Here is a 19,301-nt window from a genome sequence, read left to right on the forward strand (position 1 = left end):
TAACTGTATTCCATATGTTCAACAAGCTAGAGAGAAGACTGACCATGATAGAGGTAAAGAAAACATTAATAAGATCCATATTGAACTTGTCCAAATGAAGTTCATATAAATGAACCTGTCCATTGAACTCGTCCATTCACACTGGACACAGAAAAACAAAATAGAAGAAATAATGGCCAAGAGTTTTTCAAGTTTGATGAAAAGTATAAATTCATAAATCCAAGATGCTCAACAAAACCCAAGCAAAAGAAACATGATGAAAGTGACATTAAGGCACATTATAATCAAATTCACTGAAACCAAGTCTACAGGGGAAAATCTGAGAAGGAGTCAGAGAAAAAAGACACAGAGGAATAAAACTAAAAATGAGGGTAACAGAAGACTTCTCATCACAAGTAATGTGCATAAGATGCCAGTGGAGCAGCATCATTAAAGCACCAAAAGAAAAACATTTCAATTTAGAATTCTATGTCTCAGAAAAAATATCTTTGCAAAAGGAAGGCTAAATAAAATAAAAACTTTTACAGACATTTTTATGTCTTTAAAATAAAAACTTTTACAGACATACAAATGTTGAAAGAATCACCAGCAGGACTGTACTACAAAAAATCTCAAAGGAAGTCCTTTAGGCAGAAGAAAAATGATACAAAACAGATACCTTCTACACAAAAGAAATGAAAACGACATGGGTAGACACAAAATAGTTTTTTCTTATTATTTAAATAATTTTAAAGAATAAATGACTATGCTGTATTATGGGATTTATAGCATTAAAAAAATAGCACCAAAGGTTGGGAGGGAACAAATGTAAGTACAGGTGACCCTCGAACAAAGTTTTGAAATGCCGGGTTCACTTATAAACAAATTTTCTTCCATCTATGCCACCCCTCAGACACCAAGACCAACCCCCCACTTCCTCCTCTTCAGCCTACTCAATGTGAAGATGATGCCGATGAAGGATTTTATGATGATCCATTTCCACTTAATAAATAGTAAATATATTTTCTTGTTCTTATTCCTTTAGTAACATTTTCTTTTCTCTTGCTTCCTTTATTATAAGAATATAGTATATAATACATATAACATGTAAAATATGTGTTAATTGGCTTTATGTTATTGATAAGGCTTCTGGTCAACAGTAGGCTATTACTAGTTACATTTTGGGGGAGTTAAGAGTTACACGTGGATTTTTGACTACAGGGGGGTTTCAATACTGCCTAACCCCCATACTATTCAAGGGTCAACTGTATATTATTATAATATTCTTATACCATATATGAAGTATAATTCAATTGAAGATAGGCTGTGCTAAGATAATACACTATAAACTCTGAAGCAAACACTGAAATAACAATGAGCTATAGCTAATAATTCAACAACAGAGGTAAATGGAATAATAAAAAATAACTAACTCCAAAAAATGCAAAACAGGAGGAAAAAGGAAAGAAAGCATAGATGAGGCAAACAAAAAACAAATAGAAAAATGGTACACAAGCAGTCCCTGACTTATGATGGTTCGACTTAAGATTTTACAACTTTACAACGGGTGTATTAGACTGTAATCCCATTGTAAATTGAGGAGCATCTGGATTTAAATCCAATCACATTAATAATCACATTAAATGTAAATGATCTAAACATACCAGTTAAGGTTATAAGAGTGCATTAAAAAATGAATTTAACAATATGCTGCCCACAAGAAACCCACATTAAATATAAAGACACATATAGATTAAGAGGGAAAAAAGGATAAAGATATACCAGGCTAACGCTGAGCAAAACAAAGTGGGAGTAACTATATCAATATCAAACAAAGAAAACTTTTAATAAAGCAAAGATTTTTTAAAAAGGAAAAGGCTATTAATAATTACAACACAGATGAATCTCAAAAATCATTATGCTTTCAGCCAGAGGTGAGATATTAGGGGAAAAACATCATTATGCTTGAGTGAAAGAAGCCAGACACAAAAGAATACAAACTGTTAAGAGTCTGTTTATATGATATTCTAGAACAGGAACATTTAATCTAAGGTAGAAAAAAAATTCAGGAAAAGTTGCCTCTGGGAGGATAAGACCAGATAATGACTAGGCAGGGGCAAACTTTCTGGGATGATGTTAATGTTCTATATCTTGATGGCTTATTTTGCAGCTCCCAGCATTTGTTAAAACCCAGCAAATATACATTTGCAATGTGTGCATTTCATTGCATGTAAATTTAACATAAAGGAAAAAACAAACATTGAACTCTAATAAATAATTATATGCTGTGAAATACTTAGGGCAAGGTATACCAATGTCTGCAATTTACTCTGAATGGCATGACACAATGACAAACCAATTGATGGTTTTGGTATCAGGATGATGCTGGCCTTATAAAATGAGTTAGGGAGGAGTCCCTCTTTTTCTAATGTTTGGAATAGTTTCAGAAGGAATGGTACCAGCTCCTCTGTACCTCTGGCAGTATTCGGCTGTGAATCCGTCTGGTCCTGGGTTTTTTTTGGTTGGTAGGCTATTAATTACTGCCTGAATTTCAGAACTTGTTATTGGTCTATTTTCAGGGATTCGACTTCTTCCTGGTTTAGTCATGGAAGGGTGTATATGTCCAGGAATGTAACTATTTCTATTTCTTCTAGATTTACTAGTTTATTTGCATAGGCGTGTTCATAGTATTCTCTGATGGTAGTCTGTATTTCTGTGGGATTAGTGGTGATATCCCCTTTATCATTTTTTATTGTGTCTATTTGATTCTTCTTTTCTTCTTTATTAGTCTGGCTAGCCATCTATCCATTTTGTTAATCTTTTCAAAAAACCAGCTCCTGGGTTGATTTTTTTTTTTGAAGGGCTTTTCAAGTCTCTATCTTCTTTCAGTTCTGCTCTGATCTTAATTATTTCTTGTCTTCTGCTAGTTTTTGAATTTGTTTGCTCTTCCTTCTCTAATTCTTTTAATTGTGATGTTAGTGTGTCAATTTTAGGTCTTTCCCACTTTCTTCTGTGGGCATTTAGTACTATAAATTTCCCTCTAAACACTGCTTTAGCCGTGTCCCAGAGATTCTCATACATTGTGTCTTTGTTCTCATTGGTTTCAAAGAGTATCTTTATTTCTGCCTTCATTTCCCAAGTTAGGAAAAAAAGCACCCAAAAAGATTACAGAGAACACAAGACATGAAATAGTGTCTATTCCTACCAGCCAAACTGGAAAACCTCATCATTCCTTGTGTAGAGCACTCAGAAGTGTCTTATCTCCTAAATGGGGATAATTAGCATTAGACTAAACATGGCTCTGATCTCATCTCACAAATATTAAAAATAAGACATGAATGAATCAAACTGAGCCCAAGTATTAAAACTTAACTGCATTCCAGAATAAATCTCCAGAATAATTACAAAAATACAAAAATACCTAGTACCCAACAAGGTAAAGTGCAAAATGTCCCACATCCAATTAAAAATAGCCAAGCATGCAAAGAAGCAGAGGAATATGACCTGTAACAAGGAGAAAAGGCAATCAATAAAATGGACCCAATAAAATTCTAACATGTGACACAGATGTTAGAATAAGTAAAGACATTAATAAAGTTTTTACAACTGTATTCCATATGATCAAAAAAGTTAAGCAGAGACATGGCAGACAGAAAAACAACTCCTTAAACTTCTGGAGGTGAAAACTACAATATCTGAGATGAAAAGTACATTGAATAGGATTAACAGCAGATTGGATATGGCAGGAAAAAAAGACTATCATCTGTTAAAGATAGAGTAATAGAAACTATCCACAATGAAACACAACAAGAATCTAAAAAAATAAAATGAAAAGAGCACCACTGAGGTATGAGACAAAAAGTGAAACTGGAGTCCCTAAAGGACAGAAGGAGGAGGCATGGAAAAAATATTAGAAGAAATGATGGCTGAAAGTGTTCCAAATGTGTCAACCATAAACCCAAATATACAAGAAGCTCAATGAATCCCAAGGACGGAAGCATGAAGAAAACTATACCAAGGTATTTTACAATCATATTGCTCAAAACCAGTGATAAAGACAAATCATAAAAGCAGTCAGATAGTGTCCCCACCCAAATCTCATCTCGAATTATAATCATGTGTTGAGGGAGATAGGTGATTGGATCTTGGGGGCTCTTCCAAGACTGATTTATGGTCTCTTATGTATTCCTGCAGTAGTCTATGATTATTCCTAGCATATTATTTATCAACTACAATTATCTCTTTACTTGCCTGACTTTCCACTAGACCTTAAGCTCCTTAAGGGGAGGGACTACATTCTAAACATTATTATATTTCCATTGCTTCAGAGTGTATTCCATATAGTAGGTATCCAATAAAGAATTGTTGAATAAATAAGCAAAGTAAATGCTATCAAGTCTTTGGGCTTTTTTCCAGTGCAAGAAAAAAATTCTACAAAAGCAGTCTGTGAAAAAAATTACTTAAAATCAGATTTGTTGATGGTCAGACTTGTCCTTCTAGAATGTAAGCTCCACAAGAGCATGTTTCTGTTTTGTTTCTATATCTCCAATGCCTAGAATAATGTAAGAAAATATAGATTCTTAGTAATTATCACTGAATAAATAAATCATTAAGTCAGATTTTCTCAATACTCTCACTAAATGCCTAAGAGATGTTTCTGAGACACTACTCTGGTTCTCATCAAGAATTATTTGTAGTAATAGATTAATTTAACATAGTATACAGAGTTAAAGTAATACAATTTAAATATGTATCATTAGTTCCCTCTTTCACACTATACACTTCTGTAATAAAAATCCTTGCCATTAAGGCTGATTAGTTTGATAAGTTTTCTCTGTTCTTCACATCTCCCTGTGAGAGGGAGGCACTTCTACTTGCCCAAAAGGAGAATATATAGAATTCTTTCAGCTTCTCTCGGTTCTTCTAAGTGTTCATTTTTTTTCAGAGTGGTTAGTCTATAAGTTTATATATTACTAGACCTAAATAGGATATTAATATACTTCTGTACATACTTTCAGTTGTAGAGAAGGATGTATCTAGTGTTAACTCATCCAGAGGAATCACAAGTTGACCTCCTGCCTCCCACTTCTTGCGATCAGATGAAACTGATTTTTCTTTTTCATGCTCTTTGGCATCTTCAAGAACATTTATCTCACAAGTATCAGAGAGATGCTGCTTTCCTTTTTCATCTTCTTGAGCTTTAAGATTTTCATTTAATCTACGAAGTATTTCTCGCTTACTCTGAAAGTTATAACATTGTATATTTTAATATTTTAATATGTATATCATTAAGTAAAATGACTGATAAATGTCGAAAATTATACTTACTGAAATAGCATTGTTGGTCTTTTGCATTTCTTCTGAAATTTCCCGGATATCAGTTAAACTACTGTCCTTTAAATGCAGATAGATACAGAGGAAGCAACAATTTTATTTTTTTAAATCTACCTTTAAAAATATGATATCCTTGTTACTTTTTGCTTTTCATTACTTTGTTCCTTGTAAATTTTTTATTCCTATAAAATGTTAACAAAGCTTCATTATCAGCAATGATTAACCTTTAAATATTATTAATTAGACAACATAGAGAGGGGCCAATTCTCAATTATTTGTCATATTTTTGGATTACTGCTCACATAATTAAGTATATCCTCTGACAGTTTGGCACTTGATTTTTTGGTAATTTAAGTCAGTGGTAGAATTAAGAAGAAAATTCATATACTCTCTTAATTATAACTACAAAAAGTTTTGATAGATGAAGTAATTCAAAATAGGCTGTGTAATTTTAAAACTGTCTTTATGTTTCATGTATATAAATCCTTGTTAAGCCATAGTACTAAATGTAATTGAGAAGTGGCTGTCCTCCCTAAACAAAGAGTGTAACAAAAATTAGTTCTGAGTCATTTGTACTACAAATGACATAAATTTAATATCCTAATTAGCATTGTCAAAGCAATCTAGACTATTTAAAATTAAAAAATATACGAAAAGAAGAAATTAGCAGTTATGAAAGCTATGAAAGCAAAGGCATGTAGAAGGTTCAAAGTAAGAGCAATTTTCAAAGTTTTAAGTGACATTTACCAACACAACACAGAAAGAAAACCATTCAGTTATGTGGATTACCTCAAATTTTGTAATACTTAAAAAAAATAAAAAATTTGGCAGTCAGTTTCAAAGTAATATATGAAGCAATGAGACAAAGAACATTTTACCCAGTAAAGTAGTCAGGAATTAGCAGTCCTACAACCAGAGAGATGAACAGCTATTGAGATGTGAGACTGGGTATCAAGAAGGGACCACAGAGTGGTATCTAAAGTGGGAGTAACAACGTAGCACTTGCAAAGTCGTTATCAGAAAGAAAAAGTGACTAAGCCTACTTGAAGAACAATCATTTCTTACATGAAGTTCTTCAGAATGATCAAGAAACTTATATTTTCCTACTTAGTCTTATTTTCAAAATCAACCCAAAGGCTGTTAAAAAAAACAACTAGTGTACCAATTTTGTCTGCAAATATTTACTGAAACTCAACAAATAAAAGGCACAGACATCCATTACCAGAAAAGAGGAAAATGAAGTTACTATGTTTTCTGATTCAGTAGACTTTTCTCCGTCTGTCTGTTGAATTCTAGGCAGCAGCCCCACACTATGAGCCCATTTCTCTTAACCCCTGAACAGAGTCTTCACATTTCAGACAGATACCTGAAATATACTTCTAAGTTTAAGCTTTTCATTTGTCTATGTTTCTGTTTTACTATCTGTATGGCATGACAGAGATTCAAAAGTAGAAGGTAAAAGGAATAACTGATGAATTAATTGTAGTTATACTGAGTCCTCTAACATTTGCTATGTCACAAAATTTGAATAAATGTAAACATGTGTTGGACTTAATTTCTAGAGCTACTTTAGTACTAAAGAGACATACTAAAATAATGATTTTTTTAAAAGTGAACATTTGTTAATCATGAGGGTTGGGTAGAAAAATGTTTGTAATGTTATTTTCAGTACATTTCTATGTATATTTTATTTTTTCAATATTCTTTTAAAGTGATATGAGTTATTATATTTTCATCTACCAGGTGGTCTTAGATATAAAACTTATAAACAATGAGGCTCCAGTATTCTGAGTAAACTAAAATCTCTTAAAAAGTAATTTTTTTCTCTAGAAAAACCTGAAAGGGACAATAAGGATTAATGTGATTTCATTAAATTTAACTTCCTTTTAAATAATCTTTTGACTTTGAGGAGTTCTGAATCTTAGGAAACTTACCACGCCAACTTCTTTCAAAGCTGAAGTCACAGAAATAACCGATCTCATCTGTTGCTTTGATGGAGAGCCACCTGTTTCATGCTGTCCCAAAGGTGGAGAAACATCAGAACTCTTAACTCCTTTAGCCACCAACTATAAAAAAGAATTTTATTAAATACATTAGGGATTTTATATGTGCATGAAGAAATAAAATGGTACATATCAGATAACTATTTATCCACTCTATCCAGAAGTAATTTTTTCATTCCTGAATTATCTGTTGAGCAAGGCATTATGATGCTACACGCTGGGGATACAGCAGTGACTAGCGGAAAAAACCTCTGGTCTCAGATGTAAACATAGTCATGTCACATAGTCCTAAATAACCCGCTTTCACTGCATTATCAATGTTTCATAAAATGATCCTGAAAAACTGTCTTTCAAAGATTCAAGTGTAAGATTTTTGTTAATCTTACACCCTAGAACTTAAAGTATATTAATAATAAAAAAAAAAAGAAAAAAAAAGAAATGCTTTTGTAATTTCTGCAGGTTTGGGTACAATCTTCTCAAAGTTCAAATGTCAATTACTCAACATAAAAGCCCTCATAAAAATGCCAACATAAATGAGAATGGAAGGAGAAACAGATTCAGGTAGTATTTACTTCTTTTACAAAGTAATTTTTTTAAAAAAAATTTACTTCACTGAAAATATGTTGTATTAACACATGTGCTTGTTTTTATCTTGCCATTTAAACTCTAACAAAGCAAGATTCTGAACCCTTAATTAATACAAGGAAATGACATTAATGGGTATGACAATAGTAACACAGCAGGAAGTTTACTCTCTACTCCCTATTCCTAGTCTTCCTCAATCTAGGAAACGAGACTTTCTGCGGAGTATACATTTCAAACACAATATTTATTGAGTATCTTTTAAAAATAAAGTAATCATACAATCTTAATATTTAGGCTTCTAGACCTTCACTTCATATCAATACAGGCGTACCTCTGAGATATTGTGCACTTGGTTCCAGACCGCTGCAATAACGGTAATATTGCAATAAAGTGAGTCACACAAATTCTGGGGTTTCTCAGTGCATATAAAATTTATGTTTACAATATTCTGTAGCCTATTAAGTGTGCAATAGCATTATGTCTAAAAAACGATGTACACACCTTAATAAACACCTCATTCCTAAAAAAAATGCTAATGATTCTTCTGAGCTTTCAATAAATTGTAATCATTTTGCTGGTGGAGGGGCTTGCCTTGATACTGATGGCTACTGACTGATCAGGGTGGTGACTGCTAGATGTTGGAGTGGCTGTGACGATTTCTTAAAATAAGACAAAAATGAAGTTTGCTGCATCCATTGACTCTTTCATGAAAATATTCTTTTGATTTTGTAAAAATATTTTAAAAATCCTTTATTATTTAAATAAAGATTGAGGTCTCACTATATTGCCTAGGCTGGTCTTGAACTCCTGGCTTCAATGATTGTCCTGACTCAGCCTCACAAAGTGCTGGGATTACAAGCATAAGCCACCGTGCCTAGCCCATGAAAATATTTATCTGCAGCATGTGATGCTGTTGCATTTTACCCATAGTAGAAGTTCTTTCAAAACCGGAGTCAGTCCTCTCAAACCCTGCTATTGCTTTATCGACTAAGTTTACAAAATATTCTAAATTCCTTGTCATTTCAACAACGTTCAAAATAGCTTCACCAGAAGTAGACTCCACCTCAAGAAACCACTTTCTTTGCTCCTCCATAAGAAGCAACTCCTCATCCATTCAAGTTTATCATGAGATTGTAGCCATTCAGCCGTATCTTCAGATTCCCCTTGTCATTCTACTTCTCTTGCTATTTCTACCACATCTACAGTGACTTCCTCCACTGAAATCTTGAACCTTTCAAAGTCATCCATGAAGAATGTAGTCAACTTCTTCCAAAAACTGTTAATGTTGGCATTAACATTAACATGACATTAACTCCTTCCAAGAAAAAAAAAGTTCTGAATGGCATCTAGAATGACGAATGATGAATACTTTTTAGAAGGCTTTCAATTTACTTTGCCCAGATCCATTAGAAGAATCATTATCTATGGCAGCTACAGCCTTAAAAATTTTCTTAAATAAGAAGACTTGAAAGTCAAAACGACTTCTTGATACATTGGCTGCAGAATGGATGTTGTGTTAGCAGGCATGAAAACAACATGAATCTCTTTGTATAATACATCTCCATCAGAGCTCTTGGGTAACTAGGTGCATTGTCAATGAGCAGTAATATTTGAAAGAATTTTTTTTTTTTTTTCTGACCAGTAGGTCTCAACAATGGGCTTAAAATATTCACAGTAAACCATGCTGTAAACAGATGTGCAGTCATCCAGGCTTTGTTGTTCCATTTATAGAACACAAATAGAATAGATTTAGTATAATTCTTAAGGGTCCTAGGAGTTTCAGAATGGCAAATGAGCACTGGCTTCAACTTGAAGTCACCAGCTGCATTAGCTCCTGATAAGAGAGTCAGCCAGTCTTTTGAATCTTTGAAGTGAGGTACTGACTTCTCTTTAGCTATGAGAGTCCTAGATGGCATCTTCTTCCAATAGAAGGCTGTTTTGTCTACACTGAAAATCCGTTTAGTATTACCACCTTTATCAATGATCTTAGCTACATCTCCTGGATAATGTACTGTAGTTTCTACATCAGCACTTACTGCTTTACCTTCCACTTTTATGTTATGAAGGTGGCTTCTTTCCTTAAACCTCATGAACCAACCTCTGCTAGCCTACAATTTTTCTTCTGTGGCTTCCTTATCTCTCCCAGTCTTCATGGAATTGAGGAGAGTTAGGGCCTTGCTCTGGATTAGGCTTTGGCCAAAGAGAATGTTGTGGCTGGTTTGCTCTTCTATCCAGACCACTAAAGCTTTCTCCATATCAGCAAGAAGGTTGTTTTGCTTTCTTTCTTTCTTTTTTTTTCTAAGAGATGGGGTCTTGCTCTGTCGCCCAGGCTGGAGTGCAAATCCAGGCACGATCATAGCTCACTGCAACCTTGAAATCTTAGGCTCAAATGATTGTTCTGCCTTAGTTTCTCAATGTGGTTGGGACTGGGTGTGTGCCACCACATCCAGCTAATTTTTCTTTCTTTTTTTTTTTAGAGACAGGTTCTTACTATGTTGTCCATGCTAGTCTCAAACTTCTGGCCTCAAGCAATTCTCCTGTCTCAGTCTCCCGAGTTGCTGAGACTACAGGCACCTGGCTGTTTTGCTTTCTTATCACGTGTGTTCACTGGAGTAGAACTTTTTTTTTTTCTTTTTTTTTCTGAGACGGAGTCTTGCACTGTCACTCAGGCTGGAGTGCAATGGTGCTATCTTGGCTCGCTGAAACCTCCGACTCCCTGCTGGGTTTACATGATTCTCCTGCCTCAACCTCCTGAGTAGCTGGGATTGCAGGTGCACACCACCACACCTGGCTAAGTTTTTGTATTTTTAGTAGAGATGGGGTTTCACTATGTTAGCCAGGCTGGTCTTGAGCTCCTGACCTCGTGATCCACCCGCCTCAGCCTCCTAATATGCTGGGATTACAGGCGTGAGCCACCGCACCTGGTCTGGGGTAGCACTTTTAATTTCCTTCAGGAATTTTTCCTTTGCATTCACAACTTGGATAACTGGTGCAAGAGGCTTAATTCTGTGCCTGTCTCAGCTTTCAATATGCCTTCATCACCAAGCTTAATCTTGATTTCAGGTGAGAGACATACAACTCTTTCACTTGAATACTTAAGAGGCCACTGTAAGTCAGTAAGTGACCTAATTTCAATATTATTTTGTCTTAGGGAATAAGGTCTGAGGAGAGAGATAGGGGAACTACCAGTCAGTGGAGCAATCAGAACACACACATTCATCAATTAAATTTCCCATCTTATATGAGTGCAGTCTGTGGTGCCTCAAAACAATTACAACAGTAACATCAAAGATACAATGATAATAATGAAAAAGTTTGAAATACGGCAAGAATTACAAAAATGTGACACAAAGACACAAAATGAGCAAAAGCTGTTGGGAAAATGATAGATTTGCTTGATGCAGGGTTGTCACAAACTTTCAATTTGTAAAAAATGCAGTATTTGTGAAGCACAATAAAACAAGGTATGCCTGTATTTATTTTGTTCAAAAAAGGATGGAAACATTGCTTTAGTCCCATAGTTCAACATTGCTGAAAAAGTATACTGATGTTTAAGATGTTACTACAAATAGGCTGGGCAAAGTGGCTCATGCCTGTAATCCCAGCACTTTGGGAGGCCAAGGCGGGTGGATCACAAAGTCACGAGTTCGAGACCAGCCTGGCCAGCATGGTGAAACCCTCTCTCTACTAAAAATATAAAAAATTGACCGGGCATACAGGTGGCGCACACCTGTAGTCCCAGGTACTCAGGAGGCTGAGGCAGGAGAATTGCTTGAACCTGTGAGGTAGAGGTTGCAGTGAGCTGAGATGGCACCACTGCACTCCAGCTTGGATGACAGAGCGAGACTCTGTCTCAAAAAAAAAAAAAAAAGTTGCTACAAATAACTTTTAAAAATGTCTACAGCTCACATAACATAACAGTATTATCACCTTCAAAGAGTATATCTAAATATTTTGAAACTTTATATTTGCTTTAATTACTATAGAATATAAATTCAAATAAGGTTTCATACACTGAGGGAATAAAAACAAGCTCCAAAGTTGTTTTGAATAGCAGCATTTTTAGAACAAATACGTTATTTCTCTAGATGATTATTTAAAAGAAATATACTTTGAATGTACACATTCTGCTATTTTTATTTAAATCAGTAATCACTTCTCTACCACATACTATTACAGGTGTGTGCCACCATGCCCGGTTAATTTTTGTATTTTTAGTAGAAACGGGATTTCACAGGTTGGCCAGGCTGTTCTCGAACTCCCGACCTCGTGATCCGCCTGCCTTGGCTTCCCAGAGTGCAGGGACTACAGGCGTGAGCCACTGCATTTGGCCTGCTATTTCAATATATTAATCTGACATGATTTCTGTGAGAAGAGAAATCTACAATATTTAATTTATCAATAAATTAAAATATGTATTAATACCTATTAAGGCCAAGCACAGTTCTAGATAATAATATCCAAAATGAACTAGACACAATATTTTCTCTGAGGGGATTGTAAATTAGAAAAGACAAAAGAACACATAAATCAACCAGTATGTTACAGAGAAAAAATAAAGAGATATGTACTAAATGATCTGGGGAAGAATGAAACAAAAAATATAGAAGCAACTAACTCTGTAAAGTCAAGAGAGGCACCAGTGAGAACAGCCTTCACAGAGCAGCCAATGGTCAGCCATTCATTGTTCAGGAAGGCCATAAAATACAGATAAAGTAGGACAGTTCTACATTCAAATGCCAAAACACTCACCAGTCCTGTGATTTTTCATTGATTTCATCCTCTCTGAACCTCACAGTTTTTCTCTAAAATAGAAATGCTGTACTCATTGCCTCTCTGCTATAGGGATTGCATGAGATAATTTATGTAAAGTACACATCTGTGTACCTAATAAATAGTAGCAATTGTTATTTATTTCATTTCCATTAAATAAGATTATTTGGCTTAAACACCAAAAGTCTGATTTGAGATCCTGATGAAATGTATTAAGTTTCAGAATGCAAGTTTCTATCTTTAGAATGCAGACTAAAAACAAAAACCTCCTACATTAACCACGATCAGAAATTAAAATTTGGACATTGTGAGAGACAAATTTATTGGCACTTTTATAATAATGATCTTCAGCAGCCTTCAGTAAATGCTTATGTTCTATAATCAAATGCATACTGATCTCTCCTCTGGGTCAACTAAACCAAACAGATTAGAAGAACCTAAACAGACAAATTCAGACATGAAATCTAAATGAATGAACAAAGGCAGACAGATTACTAACTCTTACAATCAATTAAAAGACAACTAAGTTACTGAAAATTTATGGGTAGTTCAGGATGACTACTGAGATGTGGCAACATCATTATAAGCTAATGTCACATACATAAGTAACTTATTAGTACAGTTGAATTGGGCCTTCCGTATAAACATTATGGTATATTATTTATAATCAGAACCTTAAAGCTTTTCAATATTAACTACATCTTGAAATAAAAGATGATAATGTACTTCTAATTATTGAAAAATAAACCATTACACTAAGCATTTTATACGGAAAGTTGAACAAATATGACAAATCACAAAAATTAATTAAACCAGGAAAACAATATAAAGTTTCATATAAGAGAAAAATATAAAAATTTAGAGCAAAGAATGACCCAATTTTATTACACAATTGATCACCCAGCTAAATCTATAATACATATTTCATTCTAAACATACTTCTTCACTGCGTGCAATGGCTCACGCCTATAATCCCAGTATTTCAGGAGGCTGAGGGAGGAGGAGCACTTGAACCCAGGAGTTTGAGACCCAGTTAATTTTCTTTTTTCTTGTAGAAACGGAGTCTCACCAGACCAGTGAGACTCTATTTGTATAAAAAATAAGAAAATTAGCTGGGCGTGGTGATGTGTGCTAAGGGTCCCAGATACAGACAGGCTGAGGCAGGACCTTAAGCCCAGCAGGTCAAAATTGCAGAGAGTCATGTTCATACCACTGCACTCCAGCCTGAGTGACAGAGCAAGACCCTGTCTCAAAACAAAACAAAACAAAACAAACAAAGCACAGTCTTTCAAAGTTCAATCACAATTTTAAATATAAAAATTTGCAAAAAAAAAGATAAAACATTGACCTGAAAGTTTCATAATTCAGGTTTAAAAGAAATGCTTTAGAAGCTTTTTTTTCTTAGCCATTTTTCCCACAAGATTCATAAATTTAAGGCTTCTCAGCATTGCTTTTATTGTCACAAAATGTTTTCAATCATCACTGTAAAACTGTTTCTACTTTATGTGTCAATTTTACTATGTGCTAAAAAATTGAGCAGCAGTGCCACCAAATGACAAAACTCAAAATTTCACCAAATAGTGAGGCGAGGCTTATAAACACATGAAACCACCAGTCTGCTTACTCTTGATGCATAGATCAATAAGAAACATATTTTCATCTTTATGCTGACTTATTAGTGAGGATGTAATGTATATTAGGAAAGTATTATTAAATGGCTTAATTTCATATTTTGAATACAGAGTAACTTCACACATAGTTATATACGGCCTAAAGATATATCATGGCCAAATCTTACCAAATTCATATTTAACTTCTCAAAACCTTGTCTTTGAAGAACCAATAATATAAAAGTATTTGTATTTGAATAAATTTTCTTAACTAGTATTGCCATAATGCTTTTACAAGAATGTCTAAGAATAAGAACAAGGTAGCCAGAAGCAGTAAGTGTGTACACCCTGGGGGGAGCCTTACAGGCATGCATGGAAAGTCTAAAAATAAGACAAAGATGGAAATAGAAAAACACAAGAATTTATATTCAAAATATTTTATCCATCCTAACCAAGACAGAATCTCCCTAATTCTATTTTTCACTGAATTTTAATTCTTAAAACATTGCTACCCTTTTAAAAAACTGAACCTATCTTCCTTACATACTTCATTCACAATATAGCATACATGATGGCTGAAAACGTAACACTATATTATTTGGCTCTTCCAAAAAATGGACCCCCATCATTATACATTGTTCTCCATATATAAATCCCAATTGGTACTACAATTTTTATCATTAAATATGTCAAAGAGAAAATTTTATAAAATTAGGTATATACTGCCAAGGAATCACAATAGTTAAGGCAGTGATTTTTTTTCTTCACTTTAAGTTCCAGGGTACCTGTGCAGAATGTGCAGGCTTGTTACATAGGTAAATGTGTGCCATGGTGGTTTGCCGCACAGATCAACTCATCACGCAGGTATTAAGGCCAGCATCTGTTAGCTATTCTTCCTGATGCTCTCCCTTCCTCCACATCCCTCAAAAGCCCCAAAACGTGTGTTGTTCCCACCAAGGTGTCCATGTATTCTGATGGTTCAGCTCCCACTTATAAGTGATATCATGAGGTGTTTGGTTCTCTGTTCCTGTGTTAGTCCGTTGAGGATAACAGCTTCCAGCTCCATCAATGTCCCTGCAAAGGACATGATCTTATTCCTTTCTATGGCTGCATAGTATTCTATGGTGTATATATATCATGTTTTCTTTATCCAGTCTATCACTGATGGAAATTTGGGTTGATTCTATGTCTTTGCTATCGTGAATAGTGCTGCAATGAAGATATGTATGCATATATCTTTATATGCATGCATGTAGAATGATTTATATATTTTGGGGTATATACCCACTAATGGGATTGCTGGGTCAAATAGTGTATCTGCTTCTAGATCTTTGAGGAATCCCCACACTGTCTTCCAAAATGGCTGAACTAATTTATGCTTCCACCAACAGTGTAAATGCATTCCTTTTTCTCTGTAACCTTGCCACCATCTGTTGTTTCTTGATTTTTTAATAATTGTCATTCTGACTGGCGTGAGATGGTATTTCTCTGTGGTTTTGATTTGCATTTCTCTAATGATCAGTGATGTTGAGCTTTTTTTCATGTTCGTTGGCCGCATGCATGTCTTCTTTTAGGAAGTGTCTGTTTATGTCCTTTGCTCATTTTTTGATGGGTAAAAATGGACATTTTTGTTTTTTTCTTGTAAATTTAAGTTCCTTGTAGACTCTGGATATTAGCTCTTTGTCACATGGATACACTGCAAAAATTTTCTCCCATTCTGTAGGTTGTCTGCTCACTCTGATGATAGTTTCTTTTGCTGTGCAAAAGCTCTCTAGTTTAATCAGATCCCATTTGCCAATTTTTGCTTTTGTTGCTATGGCTTTTGGCATTTCATCATGAAATCTTTGCTTGTGCCTGTGTCCTGAAGGATACTGTCTAGATTTTCTTCTAGGATTTCTATAGTTTGGGGTTTTACATTTACGTCTTTAATCCATCTTGAGTTAACTTTGTATAAAGTATAAGGAAGGGGGGTCCAATTTCAATTTTCTGCGTATGACTAGTCAGTTCTCCCAGCACCATTTATTAAATAGGGAATCCTTTCCCCATTGCTTGTTTTTGTCAGGTTTTTCAAAGATCAGTTGGGTGTAGGTATGTGGTTTATTTCTGAGTTCTCTATTCTGTTCCATTGTTCTATGTGTCTATTTTTGTACTAGTACCATCCTGTTTTGGTTACAGGGCAGTGATTTTTATCCTTTGTTAGACTGAAAATATTATACTTTTGAGAATCCAAGGAAATATATGTGGTTTTACTGAAGAAAATGTGCCAACATACAAACTGCCAAACTTTACATTAATATTTTAGGGGGCTTAATAATGCTAGCCTCAACTCTGAATTCCATGTTAACCACTCCTGAGTCATGGCCAATGAATAAAGATAGATATATGAACACTACCCCCCAATATAACATCTAGATTATGCTGTATTAGACTTTCTATTGAAACAACAGTTAAATAACTTTAATCAATTTTTTTTGTATATTAAGCTGGACTTAAATACGTACATTATAAATATTATTTTTCTACACAATTTAGATAGAGCAACATTAGAGAATAAGCCCTTCATCTAGATGAGGAAATAAAGGCCACAAACATTAAGTTACTCCTCAAACAGGCTAATTAATTGGCAAGGCTGAGACCAAAAATCAGGTATTCTGATTCCTAGTCTCATTTTTTTCCCACTATACCAGGGTGCATTAAATAAACAGATCTTTCCTGAACATTTCCCTATGCACGGTTCTGGAATATCATGAGACGCCGAATTCCCAGTGAATTTATTTGTGTTACTATTCACCAGGTACCATGCTGAGCATTTTACATGGTAAATCGGTTAAGATTCTTTGGTTGAAGGCAATAGAAACTAACCACAGAGGGACAGAGGGAGGGAGGGAGGGAGAAAGGGAGGGAGGCAGCTAGGTAGCCAGGCAGCCAGGCAAGGAGGGTGGTGACATCAGCAGGATGGCAAATGTCTAATGCTCTACCCTCTGCCTCACAAAAAAGGACGAAAACAATGAATAGATAATCACATTTTGACCAGAATGACTGAAGGAGAACGTCAAAGAACAGCAAGGGAGTGGCAGAAACCCTGTGAAGCACAGGCTAAGGAAGGTCATATACAGAAGGGTGGAGTCGCTGCTGTGCTATTCCCTTCCCCCAGTGCCTAAGCCACAGCTGTGCCCCACCATTCATGGGCCCTTGTTGCTGCTGTACCCAGCCTCACAAAGCATGGTACATTGTTATGGCCTGCCATGCCAGAATCACCACTATAAGGAATCTCCTCTCCTGGTGTCCAAGTTGCCACTGTGCCCTACCAGCTCCAGAAACTGATTGCAGTTATGCCCTGCTCCCTAGGGCCCAAGTCTCTAGAACATCTCTTCTTCTCCAGACCCATGCCAGCGCTGTGCCTTGACTCTCAGGATCAGAGTCACAGCTATATCCCTGCTACCTGGGCCCAAGTTACTGGGGAATACCTTAGAGTCACAGTCCCCACCTTTGTAGAACAGCTTCATCTACCCATACCTCAAAGAGTGAACTTCTATTCAAGTCACAAGTAGTAATTCAGGAAGACAGTGGGCCCAGGACCCCAGCACCACTGTAGGCTACTTGTGAGCTCTACCAAATCTGACACCAAGAAGGATTTCCCCAACAAAGTCTTCCCATGGTGGGATAAACAAGAAGAGGAGGACCCCCATTAAAGCCCTTGCCACTGAGAATCCTAATAACCTATGCTGCTACCACCGCTGTCATACACTCCTACAGACTTGGCTAAAGTACCTGCAGCCATTACTGATACTGATTACAACTGAAGAAGCTGCATGGACACTACACTACCATGCCTACCTGGAACCAGAGGCAGAACCTCTGCCCTTGAGCCACTGCACCACCACCCGCAGAGCCAATGCATCCTGCTCAACTGACCCCCTAGCAACCATCTGTAGGTAAAATCATTCCCTACAAAAGCAACTGTATAAATTTGGAAGAGGTCACTGATCCACTAGATATGCAGTTATCAATGCAAGGACACAAGAAACATGAAAAAGCAGGAAAACATGACACCATCAAAGGAACATAATTCTCCAGTTAATGACCCCAAAGAAATGGAAATTTACAAGTTACCTGAAAGAGAAATCAAAGTAATGATCTTACGGAAACTCAGGGATATACAAGAGAATAGACAATTCAATGAAATCAGCAAAATAATCCATGATATGAATGACAGACTCAATAAAGATATACATAACATTAAAAGAACAAAACAGAAATCTTGGGGCTGAAGAATTAAATGAATGAAATTGTTAAAAATTGAAAGCTTCAACAGCAGACTAGATCAGGCAGAGGAAACAATCTGTGAATTTGAAGATAGGTCTTTTGAAATTGCCCAGATAGAGGAAAAGTGAAGAAAGTCTACAGGAATTATGGAACACCATGAAATGAACAAATGCCACAGTATGAGCTCTAGAAAGAAGAGATGAGGCCGGGCATGGTGGCTCACATCTGTAATGCCAGCACTTTGGGAGGCCAAGGCAGGAGGATCACGAGGTCAGGAGATCAAGATCATTCTGGCTAACATGGTGAAGCCCTGTCTCTACTAAAAATACAAAAAGTTAGCTGGACATGGTGGCATGTGCCTGTAGTCCCAGCTACTCGGGAGGCTGAGGCAGGAGAATCGCTTGAACCCAGGAGGTGGAGGTTGCAGTGAGCCAAGATCACACCACTGCACTCCAGTGACAGAGCAAGACTCCATCTTAAAAAAAAAAAAAAAAAAAAAAATTGGAAAGAGAGAAGAGATGGAGAAAGGTACAGGAAGTTTTTTAAGTGAGGTATTTGCTGAACACTTCCCAAGTCTCGGAAGCAATATGGTCATGCATATCTACTGAAGTTGAAAACCAGCAAACAGGTTCAATGCAAAGAGGTCCTCACCAAGGCACTTTATAATTAAAACATTAAAAGTAAAAGACAAAGAATTTTAAAAGCAGAGGGAGAAGAGCATCAAGCAACATACAAGGGGCTCACCATTAGA

At 35.7% G+C, this 19,301-nt stretch overlaps 1 protein-coding gene across 8 annotated transcripts in view; it reads right to left on the minus strand.

Annotated features, from left to right (window-relative positions):
• Positions 1-19,301, minus strand: part of NEK1 (NIMA related kinase 1) — a 198,792-nt gene that overhangs the window by 72,756 nt on the left and 106,735 nt on the right. For all 8 annotated transcript variants that reach the window (XM_074040755.1, XM_005556282.4, XM_074040756.1 and 5 more), the window contains 3 exons: positions 7,248-7,379; positions 5,308-5,373; positions 4,992-5,220 (listed from right to left, as the gene is read on the minus strand). In XM_074040755.1, coding sequence (XP_073896856.1) covers positions 4,992-5,220; positions 5,308-5,373; positions 7,248-7,379 — 427 coding nt within the window. The remainder of the gene's footprint in view (positions 1-4,991; positions 5,221-5,307; positions 5,374-7,247; positions 7,380-19,301) is intronic.

This window comes from Macaca fascicularis, chromosome 5 (genome assembly GCF_037993035.2).
Source record: "Macaca fascicularis isolate 582-1 chromosome 5, T2T-MFA8v1.1".
Taxonomy (NCBI): Eukaryota; Metazoa; Chordata; class Mammalia; order Primates; family Cercopithecidae; genus Macaca; species Macaca fascicularis.